Here is a 19,292-nt window from a genome sequence, read left to right as displayed (position 1 = left end):
TGACTCCATAGTTTGCCTCGGTATATGTTTTACTTTCTTTCGTTAATTTGCAACGATGAGTACATGCCATTCACAGAGACCGTCAGCTAGTCAAAACGCCAGGTGTATTTGCAACTGCATATCATCAGATCATTTGCTTTTAGATAAACATAAGACGTGATCTCTACATCAATATTTGCTTCTTCATCAGATAGGAAAATGTTACGATAAATCACTTTTCCGTTCTGCAGGCGACGAGTGTGATGATGACGATGACAACGACACTGTCGCTGATGATGTTGACAATTGCCGCCTCCTGCCGAATGTGAACCAGACCGACTTCGACGGTAAGTTTGTCTTGATGCCCTCAGATCTCTCTGTCGTTGAAATGATCTTTCATTTCTGTACATGTGTAGGTAATCCATCTGTGTTTTCATCCGTGTGGCAAGTTGGGAAAAACAGATGCATATTCTAGTACATCATTTGATAACAGAGCTATATATATGTGCTTCTAGTTACCAGTTTCTTGATATGTTTTACAGGAAATGGTATAGGAGATGTCTGCACCCTTGACTTTGACAATGACGGCGTGTTAGACGCCGATGACGTGTGTCCAGCAAATAACGTCATCAGCAGCACAGACTTCAGGAAGTATCTCACCGTCAACCTTGGAGACGTCAACTCCAACAGCCCGCCACACTGGGAGTTCAGTAACCAGGTGAGATCTTCGTTTATGGATGCCTTTCACCAAAATCATTATTCTCAAACAAAACCAGCAGTAAGTTGTGCAAATCCTTCCTTTTTCCCCACAGGGTGCCGAGATCACCCAGAAGCTGAACAGTGATCCTGGAATCCTTCTCGGTACGTATCATTCCATTTGCATCATCGTGTCGTGCTTTATGTATGATCTTTCGGATATTCTCGATGTTTTACATCGATGATTTTACAGTGAAGTAAAGGTAACAGCTTTAATACCACACATCTACTTATATAATAGTCTAGGTTTCAATTGTCTTCACATTGAAAGTATCTAACAGAAGGGATTTCAGAAAGTGATGTCTAATCTAATAGGTCTTTTGTGACCAAAGCTAAATCGCTAGCGCCAGTAGTTGTTTCTCATCCAAATGTTCTGATCATTGTCTGCATGGTGCATACAGTATGTTGATGATACATATAAATGTTACTCTCAACATCGCAGGAATGACCAACTTCGGCAGTGTGGAGTATCGTGGAACCTTCTTCGTAAACACCCAGGTTGATGACGACTTTGTGGGTTTCGTCTTCAGCTACCAGAGCAACTCTCGCTTCTACCTGGTGTCCTGGAAGCAGGCAGGGGGCGGCAGCGGTGGAGAGGCGGGTGTTCAGCTGAAGGTATGTTCTCATCATAGGCTGTGGCTGCTAAATTGGCTGTGTCACGTCGCAAAGTCACGGATGCAAGGTCGCGGATGCAACTGCTCATAACTGTTCTGAACTGGAACTAGCTGGAAAAAAAGATTGTGGAACGAGACTTTGCTGACATGTTGTGTGGGTAGGAGGCTCGCCTAATTGATGGCTCGCCTAATTGCAAGCAGCTTCTGACATGCGCGAAACATAACAATGATGGTTATGATGATGATATCCACCGTTTTACACGCAACATCAGTTTCTGACCACTATTTGGCGCAACAAACATTGATACAATGCTAATCCTGTGGTGTATTGACAGCTGGTATACTCGACAACTGGACCCGGCCAGGACCTGGCATCGGCTCTGTGGACGGCAGACAAGGTGCAGGGACAGGTAAGAAGAGTATCGTCTGCAAGTTTAACTTGTTATTATAAGTATTAAACGCCATTTAAGAAGCTGTAATATTGATTTAAGATTTTTAAAGCCAACGAATGATCCTTTTAATACTTTGTCGCAATTGAATACAGGATTGTTTACATCTGTCTAATGATAGCATAGTGAAGTGACGGTCACTTTTCCACGTTTCTGCCCAGACAAAGTTGCTGTGGGAAGACCCGAACAAGCTCGGCTGGAGTGACCAGACTGCTTACCGCTGGGAGCTGAAGCATCTTCCCGACATCGGACTCATCAGGTATACATTACCAGTCAGGAAGACCAGGTGTATCAGGGACGGCAATGTTTCAATGTCAAAGTGCCTTGAGCTCAAAACACCATGTTTTGTACTTGATTGTGCCATCAGTCTTCTAGAAGACCTTCTCGAAAGCATGAGAATGATATGTGGTTAGAACTGCTGTTAGTACCATGTACGCACTATCCACTGTAAAAAAAAAAATCATGTTTATTTTCTTCTCTGTTACTCTATACACTAATGACAGGATGCTTTTGACTTTAACATTGACTCAATACCTCCTCGTCGTCGTCAAGGACATGATTGGATGCCTTACGCCGGTAATCCCTTCCTCAAATAGCGTTCGTAACTGTTCTGAGTCCTGTGTCTCTCCTTAAGATGTAGATGAGAAAATATCAATATTCATGTAAACTTACCCAGGCTGAAGCTGTACTCCGGCAGCCAGCTGGTTGTGGACTCCGGTAACCTGCATGACGTCACCCTGCGTGGCGGGCGGCTCGGGGTGTACTGCTACTCCCAGCAGGACGTCATCTGGTCGGATCTCGTCACAAAGTGCAACGGTAGGTCATTGTCGCAACACGATTATCTGCTAAAACTAGATGTTTTCTACATATTCGTGTTTATTCGTACCCCGGCTGTCGGATTTTAAGTACATGTTTGTACAGTATAATCATAATACTAAATGTTAGATCATTAGTATTTGATAATTAATTTTTTGTTTAATTTTTGATATATTTCTTCACTTGTTAATTATGATTACCATTGGTCATATTAACGTACCTCATTATGTCAAATACCTTAACATTATAATTTTGAGTTCCCTCGTATCTTTCGTCTATTAGGATTTATGATATAAGTTCAACTTATCTTTCATCGTTAATTTTGTTTAGTTTTGAGTTATGTACAATTTATGATATAATTCCTATTGTTAAGTTGCATTTTTTTGCCCTGTATTTCTGTTTTAGAATACTTGTACAAATGCGAAACAATAAATAATAAACAATGATACAGCTTTTTCGAGAAGATTATGGCTGTACACTAGTAAACACTGACATATACAAATCGATATTGACAAGGAACTTTAATTAACTTGTTATTATTCTTTCTGAGAAGAATTTAACATGTCACCAGTAAATACTAACTCTAGCTTGATGGATGTGTGTTTCAGACAACGTGCCTTCTGACTACAGCCAGATGTGAGCCTAACCGTGACCACAACGCCTGCAAGGAACCCAATGTAGCTCAGCTCTATCCACTCTTTTGATTCTTACATTTCCCTTCCTTGCTGAATTCCCCCCCCCCCAACCCCCAAAGGAAACTTCACATAAAACAATATACCAACCGCACGAGTGTAACAATTACAGTCATTGCTTATAGGTATGATGTATACCTATCATAGGTATATGATGAGCTGTTTTAGAATTTTGAAAAAAAGATTAAAGATTTATGTGATCAATGAAGCAGATGATAATAGACACACGGAAGTTGACCAATTTCATTCGACACAATTCCAGATATGTAACATGTCAATGACAAAGATTGCAATGTTTGAAAATGCAAATCATACTATCAACAAAGGACTGCATTCACTAAGATTTGCGGATGCAGTAGTGAAAACGTACTGTACCTACAATTCTCATTGCAATAAAGCTTCACAGCATAAATGCGAACGTCTCGTTTCTCTGTGCAATATGAGTTGTCGTCACATGTTACAGTTCTTATTTCATAGAAACGTGTAACTCTTATTCATATTTTTGTGGGGGAGGTGTTGAAAGGGGGGTGTCAAAGCATGGAATATATGAGGTTTTGGGGAGGAAATTTCCTCACGAGATTGTACGATTCTTGCAGGAAGATGATAGATTCATCGATAAACTCGATCGATTTATTGCCATAGAAATCTCTAGTGTTAAACTTGCAGCTTAACTCCTACACAAACATTGCTACATATGAACTAAGCTGGTGGCAAACACGATGTCCTTGGTAGTTGAGGTGGGGGAGGTCATATCCCAAATAGGTCAATATCCCAGATGCGCTATGAGTTCCATATGGGATATCTCAAACTGGTCGCAAGCAAAACTACTCGTCTGCTGGATATCCCAAACATGTCTTTGACTGGCGTCAGCACAGTGGCAGAGCATCCGGCTATGAACCAATAAGACCCAGGTTCAATCTCCAGTGGAGTACCCAGACATGTCCGGACATGCACCCAGACGTTGTGCCCTTGGGAAAGGCACTTAACACACATTTCCCATGTCCTAAGCCCAGCAGCAGGGTTTGGGTTGGCGTTAGGAAGGGCATCCAGCCGTAAAAACTCTTGCTACAAAAAAGGACTTGCACTTGATGAGGAGTTCTGGGGCTTCCCCATCCATGTGCAAGCACGTCTAACCCCCAGATGATGGGGAACAAAAGACGTTAAATTGGATAGAGAGAGAGAGAGGACCAACATGGGATAAGCAACGACAGGTGTTTACACCAACATGTACCATCATGGCTGTATGTCATTCTATACAGCCAAATGAATCCAATCCGATTAACAACCATACAAATGTGCCAACCTTATCACATCTGCCAATCAAATTTATTGAATCATTATACCTCAAACATTTTATCAACATATTGGGAACTCTTCTCTTGGTAGAGAGGTCTTCTCCTAAAAAAAATTAACGGCAATTCTAGTATATTCAGAAGAAAATACAATTAACAGCAATTCACATAAAGGGCAGTACACCTATCATTGTCAGCTAGCTACTGTAATGTTGTAATAAAATGGTACCTGATCATAAATGGAAAACATATCACTACTTCACAGAGGTTAGTGTTCTATGGACTCCTAAATTTCCTGCATGTGTTTTCATATGTTGGGTTAAGTGGGTCTTTCGAGCTGTCTTGTACCCACACTCCCCACACTTGAAGGGTTTGTAACCAGTGTGAGTAGCTAGATGCAGGTCCAGACTGTATTTCTGTGCAGCAGAATAGTCACACTGGTCACACTTGTATGGTTTCTCTCCTGTATGAGTTCTCATATGTCGAGATAAGTCAGACTTTCTCTGTGCCCTGTATCCACAATCCCCACACATAAAAGGTCTGTCACCAGTGTGAGTTAGTAGATGCCCCTGCAAACTAGATTTCTGTGTCGCAGAATAATCACACTGGTCACATTTAAAGGGTTTTTCACCAGTATGGATTCTCAAATGTTGAAGAAGGTGAGACTTTTGATCCGTCCTGTATCCACACTCTCCGCACATGTAGGGTTTCTCTTGATTTCCAGTGTGTTTTGCTAGATGCTTGTCAAAACAGAATTTACTTGCTGCAGAATAGTCACACTGGTCACACTTGAAGGGTTTCTCTCCTGTGTGTTTTCTCATATGTCGAGATAGGTTAGTTCTGACAGCGGTCCTGTACCCACACTCCCCGCACATGTAGGGTTTCTCACCGGTGTGATTTGCTAAAATATGAACGTCCAAGTTTGATTTTTTTGCTGCAGAGTAGTCGCACTGGTCACACTTGTAGGGTTTTTCTCCTGAATGGGTTCTCATATGTGCAGATAGGTTAGACTTTCGAGTCGTCCTGAATCCACATTCCCCACACATGAAGGGTTTCTTACCGGTGTGGTTCTTGAGATGGGCATCCAGAGACGATTTAATAACTGCTGAATAGTCGCACAGGTCACACTTGTAGGGTTTATCACCTGTATGGGTTCTAATATGAGTAGTCAAGGTAGATTTTCGGGCTGTCCTGAACCCGCACTCGCCACACATGTAGGGTTTCTTGCCAGTGTGCTTCGCTTTGTGGTAATTCAAGGTGGAGCGCTGTGCAGCAGAATAGTCACACTGGTCACACTTGTAGGGCTTCTCTCCTGTGTGGATTCTTATATGTGCTAACAGTTCAGATCTCCTAACCGTCCTATACCCACACATGTCACACATGTAGGGTTTCCTACCAACGTTATTCAGATTCATTTCTTGAGCTGCCATCTGGTCTTCAGCATAGCTTGTCTTGCTGTTGCAGTCAACCTGGTGGGAGACCTTAGCAGATGAAACTCGAGTGGGATACCCACATCCTGCCCTTGCCTATTGAGAAAATAGATGAATAATAAAAAAAGAATAAAAAGTTATTAGTGTTGATGATAGAATCAAGATAACAGAAACAAAGTATTTTGAATCATAGATTTTTATCAAGTGCAGAACAACTCCATGTTTAACTTCCATGGCTAATAATTGTTTCAATCAGCCACACACCCCTCCCAACAACTTGAAGTTGGTCGATTTCACTAGTAACCTCTAGGTGCTTCCATATTGGTTATTAATGCCTCATAAATATACAAACTACATTTTCGATAGCATTTCATTCCCTCAAAACCGGCCACTTTGTCTGTAGTATGTACTTGTAGCTAGGTCGCAGGTGTGTTTGTTTTCGCCCCCCTCCCCCTCCCCATTCACTTTTACCATGTTCACATTCTTAAAAGGCCTAAAAAATATCACCTTGAGGTGATACATTTTCCACAGAAACAAACTCATACTACCACACTAGGTATCAAATACTTGCATACATGTTTCAAAGTCTAACCTGCTTCCTATGGTGTGTTTTCTTTTCTCTCCACGTAAACAGGTGTAACCTGCCCTTCCGTGGTGAGGTCAGAGGTGAACACAAACGTGGGTCAGGGGTGAAATTGTTCACCTGATTATCCATGCGAAATACTTGACTTCAGATAGCACGTTAGGCTTTTTCCATTTTGCTACGTTTTGCAAAAGATAAATAGATTGATTTCATGTTACTTGTAATCTAATATGCTGATGCACTTATGCCCACCAGTCGTCGATGTGGTTGAAAAAATACAATTACTGCGTTTCAATTTTTAGCCAATAAAATGTTAGTTCAGTCAAACAGGTGACATAAAAAACACAGCTGACCGCTCAACGACTTTGTTAAAGACGTTTCTCTTCATAAATTCATGCTTATGGCGTTCTGACTGAGAAGGAAATAGGGATTGATGCTTTTTTATTGGTTCACACAACATTGCTATTGTAAATAGCTGGACAATAAAATTGAAACATTGTAGGACACACAACATTTTTCTGATTAACGTTACATTCAATGTCCAAACATGTTGGTAACATTTGTACTTAGTGTTACTTGAATAGCATACACGTACACATGTGTACCCTTCTCTTGTTATTGATCATCACTCCTTGAAAAAGAATCTTCAAGGTTTTTGTTGCAAGGTACATGCATTTTAATTAAGGCTACCGATTACGTCGGAATGAAAGTAGTGACAAGTTTGGAACATTTTTTTTCTATAAACTGTAGCTGTATAAACTGTCAGCCGATATTTACAAAGGGCGATATCGGGCCTGATGCCAAATAATTCGTCAACTCCTTAGGTCTATACGTCGAGATTAATTTTGGTCGATAAAGAATTATTTTTTTTATTTATTTCTAAGGCTGTAGCAATTTCATCGTGTACACAATATTTGTTTTCTTGTGTACCCTACCTCATTCAACCGTTCAGTCGTTCACTCTAAGAACTCCAAAGTACAACATTTTCTGCATTTTGCACCTGACGTCATTCGACCGTTCGGTCGTTCACCGTCCTAAGTTACCCCTCAGTCTTTATAAACAGTGGCATTACCATGTCCACCTTACGCCGCTGTTAGTACGTCAAACTACATTTTAATGTGCAAGTTTAGAAAGTTTCTGCACGCGCCGCTGTTGTCAAGGATGTGATGTTTATTTTGTGATACAGTATTCCTCCCCAGGCCCAGACCAAACAGCGGGCCCGGTGACCAGTAACTGTGTTACAACCTCCACTCGCATCCCAGTCTAAACTAAACTTGGCAAAGATGCGGACGCTGTTGGTCTTGATGGTGGCAATGATCGCCAGGCTGGCATCTTCACAAGGTTTGTATAAAAGTAGTGGACCTGTCTTTTTCCTTTGATCGGTGATGATGAGTCAATTGATGCATAAGAAGAGAAAACAGAAAATGTTTGCACAAAATGTGCATGATCGTCAACCAGCAGACTTTGTAATTTTTCTTGTTACTACAGTGAGCGGCGTGTCACCCGGCTTGTACCAACCCTTCGGAGTGCAGGATAATACAACCATCCCGGATCGATGTATGACAGCTTCATCCCAACTAGACGGATCCGAGGCGTACAGGGGCCGTCTGAACGGCGATGGTGCGTGGCAGGGCACAGGACAAGGTTTTGACTTCCTGGCCGTGGACCTGCAGTACAACCGATACATCTATGCTATCCAGACCCAGGGACAGGGAGATGGCTACGTCAGCACCTACAGGATTGGATACCAGACGGACAACTCATCGGCTTTAATTTTCTACTCGGAAAATGGCGGGAGCGCAAAGGTTAGTGTTTAAATGGCAACTGTTGGATTAACCAGTCTATTTATTTATCCATAGGTTCAGCATGTAGTTACATGCCAGGGTTGCCCAGCTAGCCGTTCTTCTCTCAACCGTCCAGTATACAACATTCTTTGACATAGGGTCATAGTTATAACCTGCTCGCCGACGACTTGAACAGAAAACGAAAAAAAAAAAAATAACAATACATTTGATTTGTACCGAGCGTAGGTCTCATTTAGTTAGACGGTAAGTAGATCGTACATGATAAACACTTTAACGATACAACAACATTATCATACATTTTGAAATGAAATATATAACTTTGGGAGACATTAATAATATCTTCCGCAAAGCTCTAGATTATACCTTTTATTTCAACGTGAGCATGCATCCTCGTAAAGTTGATGGAGGTAGGTTATACCTGGCTTCCTACCCTTGTTTGCCCATGGTTTGGTGCACAGAGAAGAACATATCTCTTCTTTACTTGCCAAGCGTGACAAGCAAACCAGTGGTCGCACACCAGAAGACAATCACAAGTAGCCCCACCTCACATAGTAGCTTACCAGGGTTAGGCCTAGATTGTGTGAATATTGTTTTTCCGGCTATGGTTCTGCAAAAAAATAGGGTTGGTAGGTAGGGACTCTCTTCTTTTCTTTGAAGATTTTTTTAAAGATTACGGCCAAAGTGATCCAACAAATAAAGTTTTATTGAATTAGCAATGTAAAACTGCAATTTTATTGTAAGTATACAGATATACACTGTATAATCAAAAGTATATCAATAGCCTGTTGAAGAAATAAGTACGATGTTGATCAGACTGTCTGAAAGACTTGTTTTCGGCTTAGCAATGACAATGAAGGCGATTTAGATGAAGAACAGCAAATCTTCATTTTAAACCTGTGTTTATATAGAAAATTGCTTCACATTTTTCTGTACTTCAAACTTTTCTTCCTCAGATCTTCAGCGGTAACAGCGACAACGAAACTATCGTCCAACAGAACTTCAACCCGTACATCTACGCACGGTATTTCCTCGTCAACCCTCAATCTTTCGTCGGGGCTCCAAGACTGAGGATAGAGTTACTTGGAGTAGATGGTAAGTAGCAAAGCAAACTGAGAGAATCGGTCAACCTTGACATCCTGTTTGCGTATGGATATGATTCCAAGTTGCAAAACATTTTGGTGGTGTTACGTTTGAAAACAACTTCATACACACAACAGCATAAAATGTTTCTTTCTGATATTCATGCATTTCGATGATTGTGTTTTCCTTTCCTGCACATGAGCTTTAGACGTCGATGACTGCGCGTCTTACCCATGTGTACACGGAACTTGTGCGGACGGCTACTTGAGCTACACCTGTAGCTGTGAGAACGGCTGGGAAGGGACCAACTGTGATCAAGGTTAGTGTTTTGTTTCTGTTATATACATGAAAGGGAACTTTGAGTATGGGCTCGTTATTTTCTATTTCAATTCTCTATCCATGTAGCCATCAATGAATCCAGAGGTATAAGAAGTCGCATTTGTTTTGATTTATCTTAACCCAAAAAGAAGAATCCTATCTTTTGAACTTAGCGAGTTATCTATTTTCTTTCCCTTCAGATATCGATGACTGTGCGTCCTCCCCATGTGCACACGGAACCTGTACGGACGGTAAGGCGGGTTACACCTGTAGCTGTGAGAACGGCTGGGAAGGGACCGACTGTGACCAAGGTTAGTTAGTTACCCAATTAATACTCGAACGCTTCATAATTAATGTGTTCATCATCTTAAATCCTAAGTATCGATCTAATTGCATTTGGTATTGCGGATACTACTCTAATTTGCTCAATACCGTGAGGAGCTAGCACTGTGTTGCTTGTTTGCGGAGAAACACAAGACAGAGGCCTCAAAATCATAATACAAATGATTGCCAAAAGATGTATAGTCATTGGACAGAACAGAAGCTATAGATATTTCAAAATGTCTAAGATTACGTTTCATATCTGATTAGATAAAACAGATTTAGATTAATCAAATCTAAATTAAATACAGTAAAATTTAATTAGATTAAACGTCTGAATGCAGATTTCGACGAGTGCGCGAGCGACCCTTGCTGGCTGGGAGGGACCTGCCTGGATCACGTGGACGGCTACAGCTGCGTCTGCCCTAAAGACACCACAGGAAAACACTGTGAAACAGGTATGAATTTTACTACATTTTGTCTTACAGTTTTGTTTGTCTATAGTTTTGCTCATGTCATCATCATCAACCATCTCTACCTCATATCAAAATCATCCCATAAACAAGACTGGTAGGTTAGCTTTAAATTTAGCCTAAACTGCATGATATATGATGTCATCGATGATTTTAATAATGCTTGTGATAATCATAAAGCGAAGCAACCCAAAAAGGATTTTTGAGAGTTTGATTAGTTTTGGTCACAAATAATCATTACCTCGTTCTTTACATTTCTGACCCAATTTTTTCAATACATCAAAATGTTTGTTTCACCTTCTTCTAAATTCCAGTGACCTTTGCGGGAGAATGCTACCAGTTCTCGCCCACCGCTCTTACCCACCAAGATGCGACAAGGGCCTGCAGTGCCAATTCCGGCCGCATGGTGGACGTGAAAGACGATCGGCAGCAAAGTTTCCTCGCTGACAAGATCGCGGCCACCAGTGGAGCTTCCAACTGGCTGGCGATGAAGGCCGCACCGCCGGCGTTCCTGTACAGCGATGGATCCGCCATCTCAGGTACAATATCCTCGTTAGTGATAGACTAAATACTGTTTCTGATCGAACCTCGGTTCAGTCAGCTCTGTGAGGTGACACAGATGACGCCACAGGTTCTTGTCGAGCATGGCAGAGCGGAGTCCAAGTCGTTTTAAAGACCCAAATCTTTTATCACCTTCTTTTGCCAAAGATGGATGACCACGCCTACGATTCTGATCCGGTTTCCAATGAAATCGGTCTATAAAGATGTTGTTTTCTACAGCGTAATATTGACCGATTAGGGCTCAACTTAGAATCAAAGCAACACGATGCGTCTTCAAAAGCAGAAAACATCAAGTCAAGTAGCACCATTCAGTGCACGTTGTCAAATCAAGTAGCACTGTTTTGTTGATTGTGTTGAGGAGTCGTGACGGACACTTTGATGACCTAATCTGATTCCACATATCATCGAGAGGTTATATGCTCAATGCTCTCAATGTCGACGTTCCATTATAATGATATATGTCATTGCAAGAAGCATATGTAAAAGTTGTCTGACCTCGATGATGTATTTTTACAACACCAGGCCCTCTACAGTGGTCTGCCAACACTCCCGCGGCTCCCTGTGACCTGTGTGTTCTCCTGGACAGCTCCGACAGCTTCCTGGCTAACATAGCCCCGTGCGGGGAACAGCACAACTACATTTGCCAGTCCGGTATGTCAGTTTCATTTTGATTACTTACCCTCAATTGAAGTGATGGTTGATTATGTTTAATGCAACGGCAGGGAAACATAACGAACAAAAAAGCCCCCATAGCGCTAGAAGGCCCGAAATCATCCCTGACATTCATTCCAACACCAAAACACACATCAAACATCATCTCAATACCTCTTTAGCTTTCTGAGTCATGGGGACCAATTTACACAGAAACACAAACAGAAAGACCAAATACAATACCTCCTGTGAAACTCCACTTGGGGAAGGTAATAAATCAAGGTGCGGATTGGGTGGCTCAAAATATCTATACGTTTTTCTATGCAAACATAAGTAAGAAAGAGAAAAAATGGCAATGCTTTTCTTGCGAAATAATGACATTAACAATGTCATGTTAACCTTGTGTGGATGCCATGATAATAAAGTTATATTGTTTAAAAATTCCAGCTCTGAAATCATGTGAGCAAAACGTGTGCCAGAACGGCGGAGTCTGCACCTCCTGTTTCAACGGCTCTTCCAACTTCTGCGACTGTCCCTCCGGATTTGATGGGAAACTGTGTGAAATCAGTGAGCATACTTAATTACATTCAAGTAGTTTCACTGTCATCATAGAAACGCATTGAAAAACTCAAACTTTAAGAAAAACATTACGCCCTTCTTGTGTATTTTTGTTTGTTAGAGAGACAACGTTACATATTGTAGTTAACCTGTATACCATCTTTGACGGTGGCTCTGTGGTTTGTAAATAGTTCTATAGGTTCTGTATAAAGTAGAGTGGATTCATTCCTCAGCTAACCAACATCTATCGCACCACAGACTAGTCATCCCTCAGTAAGGCATCTAGAGCCGCATTAAAGTTCCCGTACAGAACTTTTATTCAACCAGTCTATTAGGTTCATATATGTTTATTTTGCATTACTTCTCAAAAAGCCCCATTGTTATTGTAATTATGAGATGTTACCTCTAAACTGACGATTCGAGTCTACTTTAAACAGACATCGACGAGTGTGCCTCCAACCCGTGCCAAAATGGCGGAAGTTGTCAGGACGGCATCAACTCCTACAGCTGCCTGTGCCCAACCGGATTCCATGGAGACCACTGCGAGTCGGGTTCGTGCGATGGTTACTATTTCTAACACATTTTAGCAATCTGAATGGAGTTTGAACTGTAAATGCCAACACAAAAATTGGACTTACCCAAGTTTTCGACTGAACAGCTCCAGTCTTTGTCAAGGAGTGAGCAACCCACTGCTTCTGTGACGTCACGTTATGCAGATGAGACACGTGACTCGGACAGCAGTGGATCATAGGTTGCAGAAAGTCTATGGGAAAATTTGGGTAAGTCCAATTTTTGTGTTGGCATTTACAGTTCAAACTCCATTCAGATTGCTAAAATGTGTTAGAAATAGTAACCATCGCACGTTACTATTAAACGTAAATGACTTCTACCAACACAGATGAACTTTCAAGTGAACATTTTAGCAATCATTGGCTGTATTCTCCAATAGTCAGAGAATTTACAACCAGTTTCGTCCTCACCCATTCTGCCTTCCCTGTGCTTTGTTTAGATTTAGACTGGTGTTCCCAAGCCCAATGCCCGGTCGGTTGGACGTGCCAGGACTTCAATTTCTACTTCATCTGCCTCCAACAGAATCCAAAATAATAAGGGAAAATCCATTTTATTCCCTTTTTTTTGACGTGAAAACAAGAAAATTAAGCTTTCTATTCTATCAAAATCCAGCCTTTCCGAGGTATTATTCGTATTTTTAGTATCTTGATTTCAAACAATTTCAACTTATCAAGGATATGCCCTCAAGCGAAGTTTGGTTCCTTCAGCATACTTAAGGATATATCCTTCATCCAATGACTTACACCTTGAGAGACTAAAGGATATATCCTTTCTCTGGACGACTGGAGGATATATCCTTACCAGCAATAAAGGAGATATCCTTTTTCTGGAAGGGTAGAGGATAAATCCTTTTCTGGAAGGGTAGAGGATATATCCTTTTTCCTGGAAGGGTAAAGGATATATCCTTTTTCTGGAAGGGTAGAGGATATATCCTTTTTCTGGAAAGGTAGAGGATATATCCTTTTTCTTGAAAGGTAGAGGATATATCCTTTTTCTGGAAGGCTAGACGATATATCCTTCCTGGAACACTAGAGGATATATCCTTTTCCCTGCACTAGAGGATATATCCTTTTCCTGGAAGACTAGAATGCTAGAGGATAAATCCTTTCTTTAGAAGGCTGAAAGATTTGTGTTTCTTTGCAACATTGATCTCTTTTTTACCCCATAACAATGATGAACGCCTTTATCAATTAGTAGAATACTACATTTACGAGCAATGTATGTAAGAATATGAACAAGTAAATCACAATCCAAATCTAAAGGGGATAATTCTATTTTTTTACCTTTTTCCGTTTTAAGTCTGAACTTTTAAGATGACAAAATGTTGGAAATAAAGCTTGATATGACATAACAACAAGATTTACAGACACTAACAAATTCAAAAAGACATCTATACTTTCTTAGATCTGTGGCTCTCGTATAGCCGGGCACGGGGAAGATTTTTTGTCTTGGCCAGCCTCGACACGAGGGAATTTCCGAACAATTTCTTAGATGTTAGAGGATATGACCACTCTGTATAACACGACTATGAGATGAAATGGTCGACATAAACAGTACAGACACGGGTTTATCAATATAAAAAACCTACAAGTCTTACCCCTTTCTGTTTTCTTCTTTCAAATTTGCAAGTATCCTTTATCCTTTGACTGTTTACAAGAAAAGTATCATGACATGTTATATGTTACCAACACCTGAGAACAGTATGTACAGAGAAACGTTGAAACAGGTGTTTGAAAATGGGTATCAAATAACACAGTATAAAAACAATACATGTTTGGTTATCTACGCGATCCCCCATGGAACCGAAACATTACCAAGCAGAGACTTCGGTCGGGGGCTTTTAGTCGCCGCAATGTCTTACGGCGAAGAGAGCCAGCCGTAGCCTCCTTCGCAGACTTCCTAGAACGGCGGCGTATTTGGGGGAGGGGGGAGGCGGGTTGTGGTTGACGCGATTTCTTACACGGACCAAGGTTTTCTAATGCCGGCAAGGGAGTTTCGCTGCCAAGGGACGACTGCCTTTCTCTCGGCGACATAACTCCCTCGGCAGCGAAACGCCCTTAACGGCATTAGAGAACCTTGTCCCGTGTAAGAAATCGCGTCACCCCCCTCCCCCAAATATATAAATATATACGACGCCGTTCTAGGAAGTCTGCGAAGGAGGCTACCAGCCGTAAGATTTCGCGGCCACTACTAGCCCCCCGACCGAAACCTCTGCTTGGAGAATAACTTTGGAGTCTTGATGTTTACGATGTAGAAGGGACCTTCGAAGGGCTCGGAGTTGGTGCTGGACATATACTGGATGAGTTATCATCAGATGACTTCAGTTAGTGTCCTCTGCGTACGCGCGTTCAAGTCGTACTCTGCGCTCTCCTGTCGTGCTCTGCTAACACACAGTATTAACCAGGTTAAACGCGTTGGCTCGGCCATCTTCATTGAAGTCATAGACATCGGAATTGTCCCCTTCGCAGCCGCTGGGATTGGTGGATGGGATAGGCTGGTACTCTGAACTGAGCTGGTTTGTACCCGGAATTGGCAGATACGGGCTCGACAAGAGGAAACACGGCTGCTCCTGGCTGAGTTGACATGATCTGGGGCTGGACAATTTGCAACATCCACGGAATGAGGCCGGTACAGGCACCCTGGCAGTCGCACCGAGTCTGATCCTTGTCTTTTGCCCGAACTGTGTGGTATGCTGTTCTCTGTAAAGACAGAAATACGAAAGGAAAAATTGTAAAAATAAGGGAAATACGATCGGATACGTGAATCAATGCAGAGCGATTGGCAGCATACACCCCGACAAACCAACCGTTTCGACGGGCAAAAGAGCAATAACTAGAAAACGCATTACTTCTTGCGTCAAATATGTATTCAAACCATACTCACGTCGTAGTTATATCTGTTCTAGATATTTTCTAGGCTATAGTTTAAGCGTAATGTGTAAGGTGATATTCGTTTCTGTACTACACGCGTGCCCATTTCCTATATATGGTAAATAATAGCGATGAGGAGGCGAAAGTTGAAGATATAAAAGCAGCCAACACCTGAGCGTTGACTCTGGCGGAACCAATTTGTTATGCTTTATGGCTGCGCTCATTAACATGCAATTGTCACATTGGTGTCAGTTAGCCCTACCCCGTGCCACCCGCTACCTAAATTGTTTGTCAGCTGCATGCACTGTAAACTGTATGATCTCCAAGCAGACGGGTGGCGCAGACGTCTTGCGGTTCAGGTTGCTAACTCAGAACCTGTCCAGGTTCGAATTCCTGACAGATATTGATGCTGTAGCCTTTACAAGAAAGCGGAAGTATACATGTTCTGATCAAATTCCATGGATCCTGGGGCCCAAATTCGACCCTAGGGTCGACCCCAGCTCTGACATGTTATGAGAGATTGCATTCGTCATTTCGGATAGTGACGTAAAGCCGGCTGTCCTGTGTGAGCGTCAAACCTATGCACGTAAAAGGATCCAACACACATATCGAGAAGAATAGGGGGTGACCCAGTGTGCTTGGCCAGAAACGCGAGCCGTAGCGAAGCCGGAATGTACTGCCACTAGCTACTAGAAAAAAAGAAGCATGCTTCACCTCAACTGAAGATGACTGCTTTATCAATCACCTACCTTACAATACCAGTTTCACCACTTATTCTCCAAGCAGATGTATGCTATCAGAAAGAAGAGTAGACACATCCATACAGATGTATACAAACAGACACATACTCTTTATCCGTGACTCCTGCCCCTCCACTTCGACTTTGTTGAAAAGCGGCCCGTGTGACTGAACAAGTATTCGAAAGAAACTAAATGCTTTGACTTGACTTGATACCACAATAGACATGTGCAAGACGACCCTGCCATACATCTGCTTGATTAGGTTAATGATTAGCTAGGACCAGTCTGTGCATGTGAGCCTGCATGTCCTAGTTTTGAAGAACAGGCAGGCTGTTTGTGGGAACTCTCCAGGGGTATCTACAAGCAGATGTAGGGAGGCAACATCATATCTTTTCGCACTCCACAATTCACATGCAAACTCCCTTGCTACTAACGGTTTGAAGCTAACCAATTCACATTGCAAATTTGATAACGTAGCGAAATCCTTGAAATATGAATCGGTCGCGCGTCCTTTTTTTCTTCTTTAACTAAACGGGAATAGGACAACGGAAATACATCACCTTAGATGACCATACCTCGATAAAAATACATGGTCTTTTTATTCACTAATTTAGGAGGAGAAACGTTACAGTCCATCATCATCAGTCCATGCCGGGGTCTTTATAGCTGCAACTTCTTTCCATAGTTGGAATTTTTCGGCTTGACCGTGCAGGAAATGCGCATTACCAGCGACAGAAATGCAGAAAAGACATCTCAAAACGACCATCTCTTCATCTGCTCGGAGATAAGAGTTTGACGCTGTCGTGATTAGAGCAAGCTTAATATTTTGGTCTCAAGCGTGACAGTACTCTGTTTAGGCAGACGGTCAGATAGCGGTCAGATAGCGGTCAGAGGTCACCTCGAGTCACAAGGGTGATCAGAGTTTCTCTGAGTTGAGTCACGTTAAGTTAATCAAGCTAAGGCCTTTATTTTACTTCGAAATGCCAAAGTTCGGCCCACACGGCCGCTTTCATGTTTGAGTTTCTTTTCATTTCCTTTGAACAGAAAACGGGGCAATGATTTTAAGAAGAAGTTTACAATCCTTCCAACCAACATCTGCTTGGAGAGTAAAGACAACCACATGTGTGTGTTTATTTTGCGCTGGGGCTTTCTGGTTTCAGGCAAGCGGCAGGAGATTTTTATGGGACAAACAGACCGGGTCCTAAGACAGACTAGCGTACTCTCCGAGCAGATGTAGGGAGGCAACATCATATCTTTTTTTTGACGTACTGTATTTTTAGGCGGTTTTATCGGTCTGTCTACTTTGTCATTTTACGGAGTCCGTAAGTGATGTGATATGTTACTACAATACAACTGATACATTGCACACTAAATATTTCTATAGGCAACCCAGGTTCTTGAACAACATTAAACGAGTTCGGTATGGTCGATGCTGACAAAATGGCAAAGTGTACAATACAAACAATCCTTAAAAAGACATGTTGTATGGAGTATAAATCAATAACAAACAAAACATGTGGTATCATGCGATAGGTGCTGTTGTTTTTTAAGTCTGCATTATTTTTTTGCCTATTATTTTCCGATTCAGCAGGCCGGTCATCTTAGTGATGGCTGTCAAGTTTATATCTTTTGTGTTGTCAGCACTTTAGTTTGTTACAAAAACAAACATCAAAAACCTCAGAATTAACTTAAATTACAATATGCGGTTTTATCTTTTAGTATTCATCAATTCATGATTCTGGTATTCATCAATAATCTGTTTTGTTTGTTTGTTATTTCTGCCTGAATCACTGTCTTCAAGATTCGTGTTTAGGAGTGTTGCCTTCCCCTCTAGATCCAGCCCCCATCACCCGGGCAATGCCCTTCCAGTGCAGCAGCGCCTCCTGTCCGGATGCCATGTACTGCACCGAGGAGGGCGTGGCAGCCTTCTCCTGCAAGGTTGAGTGACGTCACAGGAAAGTCACTTGAAGCCCTCAACTAGTAGCCATAGGCTGGCATACGAGAACTGCTTTCTGATTTTAAAGAGTAATAGAAATTTAGATGATATCAAATTAATAAACCACCAACTGATCATGCACGTGTTTTCACAGTTCCCGTTCATTGTTGTGTTATCATCATTATTATCATACATTGCACCGATGCCCTTTATGTACACATTTAGAGTGTACATGATGCCAATCAGCCTTCCAAGCGTTCACCTGAAGTGACGCCTCCGTCTCAGTAACTAGTGTCAAGGTGGTTACACCAAATGATGTCTAAGTTGAAAAGTAGTGTGTTGTCAGTGTGCTGTTGGAAATTCCAACCCGTCAGAAAACGTTAGGATTTTATACCCCAACATCTGCTTGGAGACTAGTCAACCACTTAGGAACGATTAAAAAGCTGAGCTCTTACAGTGCTTCGGGCTCCTCTATACCATTTTTCTTTTAACGATTGTCATCGAAATTTACGGAATTTGCCAATACAGTCTACAAAGAGGCACGCGCCAGATTTCTTTTGTTGGCACCTTTTTAAGTATGGGTTGAACCGTTCATTGAACGTTGTATGGTAGGTACCAGGTTGGCAACGTTTTCATCGTACGCACCTTAATGCTAGGTAAATTTCCTTCTCACCTGTTTAGCTCCTAAAATCTTCAAGATGACCATAATTTTATAGCCTTATAAAGCAATTATTCAACAAGGTGGAGTATTAAATCCTGAAGCAGTAATTTCAACAGGTAGGGTGAAGGGCGATTTGT

At 41.8% G+C, this 19,292-nt stretch overlaps 4 protein-coding genes and 1 long non-coding RNA gene across 5 annotated transcripts; 4 read left to right on the top strand and 1 right to left on the bottom strand.

Annotated features, from left to right (window-relative positions):
- The first annotated feature begins 55 nt into the window (after positions 1-55).
- Positions 56-1,932, top strand: LOC136429088 (cartilage oligomeric matrix protein-like). Its single transcript, XM_066418967.1, has 7 exons — positions 56-59; positions 231-326; positions 522-697; positions 792-840; positions 1,178-1,350; positions 1,685-1,759; positions 1,894-1,932. The coding sequence occupies exons 1-7, from the start codon at positions 56-58 to the stop codon at positions 1,930-1,932; spliced, it is 612 nt and encodes a 203-aa protein (XP_066275064.1).
- Positions 1,933-1,956: 24 nt separating this feature from the next.
- Positions 1,957-3,351, top strand: LOC136429704 (uncharacterized). The gene is made up of 3 exons (XR_010754788.1): positions 1,957-2,057; positions 2,475-2,614; positions 3,223-3,351. It is a non-coding gene; the product is annotated as an uncharacterized lncRNA (long non-coding RNA).
- A 1,255-nt stretch (positions 3,352-4,606) lies between these two features.
- LOC136429689 (zinc finger protein ZFP2-like) lies at positions 4,607-6,120 on the bottom strand. Its single transcript, XM_066419628.1, has one exon. The coding sequence runs from the start codon at positions 6,026-6,028 to the stop codon at positions 4,853-4,855; it is 1,176 nt and encodes a 391-aa protein (XP_066275725.1). The 5' UTR covers positions 6,029-6,120; the 3' UTR covers positions 4,607-4,852.
- Positions 6,121-7,842: 1,722 nt separating this feature from the next.
- Positions 7,843-9,820, top strand: LOC136429087 (lactadherin-like). The gene is made up of 4 exons (XM_066418966.1): positions 7,843-7,952; positions 8,100-8,416; positions 9,370-9,508; positions 9,699-9,820. Exons 1-4 carry the CDS (start codon positions 7,895-7,897, stop codon positions 9,818-9,820), a joined length of 636 nt encoding a protein of 211 aa, XP_066275063.1. The 5' UTR covers positions 7,843-7,894.
- Positions 9,821-10,317: 497 nt separating this feature from the next.
- LOC136429086 (fibropellin-3-like) lies at positions 10,318-18,581 on the top strand. The gene is made up of 8 exons (XM_066418965.1): positions 10,318-10,333; positions 10,480-10,593; positions 10,923-11,147; positions 11,692-11,820; positions 12,268-12,387; positions 12,816-12,929; positions 13,388-13,465; positions 18,393-18,581. The coding sequence occupies exons 1-8, from the start codon at positions 10,318-10,320 to the stop codon at positions 18,503-18,505; spliced, it is 909 nt and encodes a 302-aa protein (XP_066275062.1). The 3' UTR covers positions 18,506-18,581.
- Positions 18,582-19,292: the final 711 nt, after the last annotated feature.

Source organism: Branchiostoma lanceolatum, chromosome 3 (genome assembly GCF_035083965.1).
Source record: "Branchiostoma lanceolatum isolate klBraLanc5 chromosome 3, klBraLanc5.hap2, whole genome shotgun sequence".
Lineage (NCBI taxonomy): Eukaryota > Metazoa > Chordata > Leptocardii > Amphioxiformes > Branchiostomatidae > Branchiostoma > Branchiostoma lanceolatum.
This window is presented reverse-complemented; position numbering and strand designations above follow the sequence as displayed.

Excerpts from the sequence above, each read along its gene's own strand:
- LOC136429088 (XM_066418967.1), top strand. Across the intron at positions 1,351-1,684 it reads AGGCGGGTGTTCAGCTGAAG|CTGGTATACTCGACAACTGG; the intron begins GTATGTTCTCAT and ends GTGTATTGACAG. Across the intron at positions 1,760-1,893 it reads CAGACAAGGTGCAGGGACAG|GATTGTTTACATCTGTCTAA; the intron begins GTAAGAAGAGTA and ends AATTGAATACAG.
- LOC136429689 (XM_066419628.1), bottom strand. The coding sequence starts at position 6,028 with ATGGCAGCTCAAGAAATGAATCTGAATAACGTTGGTAGGAAACCCTAC.
- LOC136429087 (XM_066418966.1), top strand. The coding sequence starts at position 7,895 with ATGCGGACGCTGTTGGTCTTGATGGTGGCAATGATCGCCAGGCTGGCA. Across the intron at positions 7,953-8,099 it reads CAGGCTGGCATCTTCACAAG|TGAGCGGCGTGTCACCCGGC; the intron begins GTTTGTATAAAA and ends TTGTTACTACAG. Across the intron at positions 8,417-9,369 it reads AAAATGGCGGGAGCGCAAAG|ATCTTCAGCGGTAACAGCGA; the intron begins GTTAGTGTTTAA and ends TTTCTTCCTCAG.
- LOC136429086 (XM_066418965.1), top strand. Across the intron at positions 12,388-12,815 it reads TGGGAAACTGTGTGAAATCA|ACATCGACGAGTGTGCCTCC; the intron begins GTGAGCATACTT and ends TACTTTAAACAG. Across the intron at positions 13,466-18,392 it reads TTTCTACTTCATCTGCCTCC|ATCCAGCCCCCATCACCCGG; the intron begins AACAGAATCCAA and ends CTTCCCCTCTAG.